General features: G+C 45.5%; 1 protein-coding gene across 2 annotated transcripts; it reads left to right on the top strand.

Annotated features, from left to right (window-relative positions):
• The first annotated feature begins 1,797 nt into the window (after positions 1-1,797).
• LOC133911800 (inositol-3-phosphate synthase) lies at positions 1,798-6,032 on the top strand. Of its 2 annotated transcripts, XR_009908703.1 has the most exons (11): positions 1,798-2,407; positions 3,009-3,077; positions 3,167-3,302; positions 3,722-3,969; positions 4,405-4,631; positions 4,711-4,826; positions 4,933-5,109; positions 5,198-5,386; positions 5,484-5,546; positions 5,621-5,836; positions 5,867-6,032. XR_009908703.1 is itself a non-coding variant. In XM_062354211.1 (10 exons), exons 1-10 carry the CDS (start codon positions 2,220-2,222, stop codon positions 5,738-5,740), a joined length of 1,533 nt encoding a protein of 510 aa, XP_062210195.1. In that variant the 5' UTR covers positions 1,799-2,219; the 3' UTR covers positions 5,741-6,032. The 2 variants fall into 2 exon arrangements, 1 of the variants encoding a protein (XP_062210195.1); XM_062354211.1 differs by having other exon boundaries at positions 1,799-2,407; positions 5,621-6,032.
• The last annotated feature ends 1,007 nt before the right edge of the window (positions 6,033-7,039 follow it).

The following is a 7,039-nucleotide window of genomic DNA, read 5'->3' as shown; positions in this document are numbered from 1 at the left end:
AATCAATAATACTATCATAGAAGTAAAAGAATTCACCAGAAAAAATAATTAAAAAATAAAAAACAGATGATGCATTTCTAAAGCTTGCTAACTTAAGATAACGAAAACATACTATCTTTGCACATGGAAATGAAATGACATAGAAAGAAAAGAAAAGGAAATGGTAGTAGATCGAGCTAACCTCTTATGCGTAGCATGGCGAAGCAGGCTCGGAGTTAGATGCGACCCTGTAAGGGAGGTGATTGGTTGTTGCATAGGGAAGGAGATAAAAAATTTGATTACGTTATGTAATTAGTAGAGTCTAAATACGAATTTGAGATATGAACGATAGATATTAAAAGCTCATGCATAACTTTTGCATTCTATATCTAATTATTATAGAGGATATATATTGATTCTAGTTATTGGATATAGATAGAAGTAAATAATAATGTATTAATACTTTTTAATGCTGACAGCGTCTATTAATTACATGTATCTGAATTGATTAGAGGTTTCTAAATAATTGAGAGTGGAGGAGACGAGAATCAGACCGTGTAAGATGTGTAGCGAAAATCATTTAGATCTTCTATAACTCGTCTATTTTATAAGTATATAGATATAAATGATATTGAACACGTAATTATGAAACAAAATAAATAAAATGGATTGACAGACCTATCTTTTCGCATCCTGCTTGGTACGATGTGTAGAGTGATATTCTTATCAATGGTTTTACAGACCAAGCCAGTCTTATAGATTACCATGTATCCTGGATAAAATATTAAAACCGAGGGAACATACTAAACTATGTCACAAAATGCGTACACTTATTAGTAATACGTATATTTCTCAGTATTATTTGCTCCATTTGTGTAGAATCTAGTTCCGTGGCCAATGTCATGATAAAGTATCATGATTTACATTACCCAACTCCTAGGCACTCTTGCCTCGTCCTCACCAGTCCTATTATTCTCATGCGGCGCCAAGGTCCAATATATCAGGTGACGCGTCACGGCCACAAGATTACCACGCCTCGTCGCCAGCATATCTCGCCATTGAACAGCTACGGTGTGGAAGAAGACGAGTGTATCTAGAGGGGGTCAGATCCAAGCAAAATGTGAGTCGAGATAGTTCAATAGATCGAGTTTAATCTGATAATTTTGAGAAATTAAAGGAACTATAGTGATCCACACGTACGCCACCTAACAGCTAGAATGAAGTTGGATCTGACCTCATATCTTAACCGGCCGGCTTAATCTCCGGTGAATGTGCCCTGACAAATTAAGTAGGCCATTTAACTGACGAGTACAACATCCACCAATATGATGTTGGTGGTCTGCTTAAAACGCCAGAATTTTGAAGAAATTTTAATGGACTCAATCCAGTTTCGGCGTGATGCAAGAGATTCACATGTTACTTCTTCTGCTATCAATGGTTTAAGATGGGTTTGTTTTAGTTATAGATCGTGAGATTTCAGTTTAGCTTATAAAATATATGGAAATTTGTTTCATTATATTATAGATTGTTAAATTTTATAGTAAAACTTAGTTTATAGATTATGATAATCAGCTTTTATATTATAACTATTTGTTTTTACTTTTATTTTTAAAGGTAAATTTAAAATCAGAATAAAAAACAAATGGACTTAGGCGTTCTCATGGAGGGAAGCTCATTCACAGTTGTGGTCCCTACTTGGCCATTTCTCCCGCTGTTAAAACATGAAAAGAAGAAGGATGAATCTGCAAACTAAATCATTTGGCAATCATTTCGCTATTTTCCATGAGAAAATTTCCTCCAACTTCCTCCCGAACCCTCTATCACGATGCCCAGTCGTGTTCTTTTCATTTCTCGCCGGCGGCGACCGGCCTCCCATTCCACCCCTCACCGCCTCCTGCGGCGATGAGCTCCCGGCGCCTCCTCTCGCGCCCCTCCGGCAAGCCCTAGCGGCCGATACCGTCTCCCGAGTCCCGACGCCTTCTGGCCCAGGCGGTCACCGGCCAGGCTTTCTCGTCGGCGGGGTCCGCACCCCTTCAAGTGGGCCCGCGCACGGCCAGCTTCGCTATAAATGCCCCGCCCCGGACGCCTACCCCGATCACAACCCACACCAAGCGCAGCCGCCGCCTTTCTCCTCTCTCTCTCTCTCTCTCTCTCTCTCTCTCTCTCTCTCTCTCTCGCTAGCTAGCTAGCTCCCCATTCCATTCGGTAGTGGTCGTGAGAGCGGGGAGGGAGAAGGCAAGATGTTCATCGAGAGCTTCCGCGTGGAGAGCCCGTACGTGCGGTACGGCGCGACGGAGATCGAGTCGGAGTACCGGTACGACACGACGGAGCTGGTGCACGAGGGCAAAGACGGCGCCTCCCACTGGGTCGTCCGCCCCAAGTCCGTCAAGTACAACTTCAGGACCAGCACCGCCGTCCCCAAGCTCGGGTATGCTCTTGCGCACCCTTATCCCCTCCTCGCGCCCGGTCAAAAAAAACCCCGTCGAGATCAGTCGCTGTTCCCTTTGGAATCCGGCTTTGCCCGAAGACGATGACTCCTCGCCGTTGACTCTTGCCTGCCGGATGCGTCGGATCGGCGCACTTTTGAATTTCGAAGGTGTCCTGCCCTTTCCGTTTTCGTTTTCGTTCTGGTCACGAGAGGGGGACATGGCAAACACGCCGAAACGCTTTCTTGTCCGTTTCTTGGTTGGGTTTACGGGAGTCTGCGAAGCGTTTGTTGCTGCCTCGCCACTGCTCTCACTTCAGAGCTTGAATGCTTGTTCGGGCCCAGCCATCATCTCGATTCCGTCGGTCCAGGACGACGTTTCCCCCCTGAACTCTGGCTTAGTTTTCCCCTGTGCACGTCAGCCGGTTGCAGCTTGTTTATGCGAGATCTGAGACCACCAGGAAGACGCTGCCATCTTCAACACGGCTGCTTTCGTTTTCTTTAATTCTGTCCTTGTTTTTTTCCCTGTGCACGTTGGCTACGTGCAAGCGCCGTGTTAGCCACTTGTCGTCAGACGATGCTGATCTCTGTTCTGGTGGCGCAGGGTGATGCTCGTGGGGTGGGGCGGCAACAACGGGTCCACGCTGACGGCTGGGGTCATCGCCAACAGGGAGTAAGTGCTTGTGTAACACTCACCGTTCCTGTGTATACATTGCCGTGCGGTCCGTGGCCTGAAACCTGAACTTGGCGGTCTTGTTCCAGGGGGATCTCATGGGCGACCAAGGACAAGGTGCAGCAAGCCAACTACTACGGCTCCCTCACCCAGGCCTCCACCATCAGGGTGGGCAGCTACAATGGGGAGGAGATCTACGCGCCGTTCAAGAGCCTCCTGCCCATGGTAATCTACTGATCTACTCTTCTTTTACTCAAAAACACACATGCATAACAAGGCATATTCCGTAAACTGCTAGTTGATGTTATACAAACTACTGTCATTAAGGCCAGTGGTTATCAAGTGAAAGGAATGTTAATTTTTGCATAAACAAATAAAGGTTCTGAAAGGATTTTTAAACTTTGCATAAATTAAAAACTAAAGTCTTGTATAGTAAAAAAAAAGTGTTGAAAAAGTAAGACCGTCTGTGCCATGTTGTGATCCTACTTGTGCAAGTCAAAAGGTTGTGGGCCAGCTGAAAAGGTTCCAGCATATTTGGACCGGACAATGATTGGTTCCGTTTATAACTCCTGGAGTAGTGAACTGGTTGCAGAATTGCAAAATTTGTCGTCTTCACTTCGTGATCAAGTTAAACTGATTTGCAGGTGAACCCTGATGACCTTGTGTTCGGGGGCTGGGACATCAGCAACATGAACCTGGCCGATGCTATGACCAGGGCCAAGGTGTTGGACATTGACCTGCAGAAGCAACTCAGGCCCTACATGGAGTCCATGGTGCCACTTCCTGGCATCTATGACCCGGACTTCATCGCGGCTAACCAGGGCTCCCGCGCCAACAATGTCATCAAGGGCACCAAGAAAGAGCAGGTGGATCAGATCATCAAGGACATCAGGTATGCAGACATGAGTACTAATGTGCATCTGTGCAATTAACAAAGTGATCTACACTCAAGCGAACGTGAAATAAAGTACTACTCTGAATTTGGTACATGTGCATAAATGAGTGGCACCAGGGTCCAATTCCTCCAGATATCTGCTATTAACAGAACATATTATTTAACTGGTGCAGTAAAAGTTTCTATGGCATGTTAAAAATAAAGTCATTGTGTATGAATTATACGACAGCCACTGACAGTTCCCTGAGGACTCCTTAAAGAGTTGAAACTACTGAAAGCTTAAACCAATTACCCATAACTAAGTTGTTTGGAAGGACATGATTCCGAGGATCTAGGTTACAATGTTTCAAACACATGCTGCGCAAGTGTCAATAATTCATGACATACAACACTTCAGCGATAAATTTATGGCATATTTGGCTAATGAAACAGGGAGTTCAAGGAGAAGAACAAAGTGGACAAGATAGTTGTGCTGTGGACTGCAAACACTGAAAGATACAGTGATGTCCGTGTTGGTCTCAATGACACAATGGATAATCTCCTGGCATCTGTCGACAAGAACGAGGCAGAGATCTCACCGTCGACGCTGTTTGCCATTGCCTGTGTCATGGAGGGAGTACCGTTCATCAATGGGAGCCCCCAGAACACCTTTGTGCCTGGTGTGTAGTTTGTTGTGTGCAAAGTTTTCTGTGGTGTGTCATTTCTGTTTCAAAGCTTATACTAGTTTCTTGTGTGCAGGGCTGATTGATCTTGCTATTAAGAACAACTGTTTGATTGGTGGTGATGACTTCAAGAGTGGACAGACCAAGATGAAGTCTGTCTTGGTTGATTTCCTTGTTGGTGCTGGAATAAAGGTACCACTTACCTTTGATCATTTATCTTCTATTGGACTATCACAATGCAGACATTTTCCTGAACGTATAACCATCATCTCAATAATTTTGGCTTCTGTTCCTGCAGCCGACCTCAATTGTCAGCTACAACCACTTAGGAAACAATGATGGAATGAACCTTTCTGCACCTCAAACATTCCGGTCCAAGGAGATCTCCAAGAGCAATGTGGTGGATGACATGGTCTCAAGCAATGCTATCCTCTATGAGCCCGGCGAGCATCCTGATCACGTCGTCGTGATCAAGGTCTGCGATTAACCTTCCACCTTGTGTGCACACATGCAACCATCAGAAGGTTTAGATTTGCACTGAAACCTGTCACTCTTTATCGCAGTATGTGCCGTACGTAGGAGACAGCAAGCGAGCCATGGATGAGTACACCTCGGAGATCTTCATGGGTGGCAAGAACACCATCGTGCTGCACAACACCTGCGAGGACTCGCTCCTTGCCGCACCGATCATTCTTGACCTGGTGCTCCTGGCTGAGCTGAGCACCAGGATCCAGCTGAAAGCTGAGGGAGAGGTAAGCTAAATGAATCTATGTCGATTACCGCAGCATTTCAACACCATCTGATGCACCAGTATTTCTGACGAGATTGCTCCACTTGCCTCATGTGCAGGAGAAGTTCCACTCCCTCCACCCAGTGGCCACCATCCTGAGCTACCTCACCAAGGCACCCCTTGTAAGTGCTTGCATATTGACATCACTATACTGCATTTTTCTCTAATTCAACGACTAATTGTCTTCTTGGTACAGGTTCCCCCGGGTACACCGGTGGTGAACGCTCTGGCGAAGCAGAGGGCGATGCTCGAGAACATCATGAGGGCCTGCGTTGGGCTGGCCCCCGAGAACAACATGATCCTTGAGTACAAGTGAGTGAAGAAGCAACGGGATGCAGGAGGCTGATGGAAGGGAAAAAGGCGAGATTTGCTGCCGGATCGTTTGGCTTCTCTGGTGTGTGTGTGTGTGTGTGTGTGTGTGTGTGTGTGTGTGTGTGTGTGTTTGCGTTCTTTCCTGGTCATTTGTTGTTACGCTTTTGTACTCGTGAGACTCCTATCTGGGCTCTGCTATTAGCGGCATGAAGCCTGTAATGGTATCAGATAATATATGTACGAGGGTGCTAGTTCCCCTCTGTATGCGTAAGAAATTCCTAATTCTGCAAACTTCATCAGTTCTATCGCTACTCCTGCACAATATTTTATCAATCCTCCTATTCTTAAGACGCTGAAAACAGCCTGATTTCAGGCGATGAAGAATACCGGCTGTCGGCGGTGTTAGAGGTTTCAGGATTTGGGAAGTCCTTTATGGCTGCCAAACTTAGAGACTCTTAGGGTGGCAGCCTGGCAGGTAGGCTAGGCAGATGAGTGGCGAGGTGATGAACCGGGAGAGAGGTTAGTGTGATGGGAGTAGAGGTGTAGATCCGGTGGTATACTCATTGTTTTCGATAGTAGGGGAGGGGGGGGGGGGCGCAAAGAAAGAAGAAGTCATCTGGACGTGCGGGGGGCAAAAAAGAAAGAAGTCATCTAGACACTCAGATCTAGGTTAGACGGCTAAAATCTATCGTCTAAAGCAAAAGTTGTTTTCAGAAGGCTGGAAAATAGCTGAGGCATTGCTAGGGTCCGAACGTCTTATTCGGGCTAGCGTTGCGATGCTCGAACGTCATCCAATCAGTGAATAATTGTTGTCATCCGATTCTAGCCGTATACCATGCGACCCACCCACCACAACAACCGTGTTCGCTTCCGCAACAAATCGTGCGAAAAAGGAGAAAAAGAAGCGAGGACTCAACCCACTTCATTCTGGAGGGCGTGACAGAGCTATGCCAACCAAAAAAATCCACGGAGATCTCATCTTCTACACAATAAAAAGGAGTTTCCCAAACGATAGCTCCGGAACCGGTGCAACATTTTCAGATTGCATTTGCAACAATTTTTCCCAAAGTGTGCAACATTATAGGATTCGACCTTGAAGGAAAAAAACCAGTATCAAACGTGGATTTGCTAGCAAATTGCAAATCGATTTTGTATGCAACTATGTACTTGAAAACTAAAATAGCAGTTACAAAGAAGCAAATCTACAAGGTCATAGGTATTGCAACAATTCTGAATAGAGTGTGCAACAGTCCAAAACAACATTTGCAACAAGCAGAAAAATCGATTTTAAAGCTTTATGAAA

Source organism: Phragmites australis, chromosome 3, assembly GCF_958298935.1.
Source record: "Phragmites australis chromosome 3, lpPhrAust1.1, whole genome shotgun sequence".
Taxonomy (NCBI): Eukaryota; Viridiplantae; Streptophyta; class Magnoliopsida; order Poales; family Poaceae; genus Phragmites; species Phragmites australis.
This window is presented reverse-complemented; position numbering and strand designations above follow the sequence as displayed.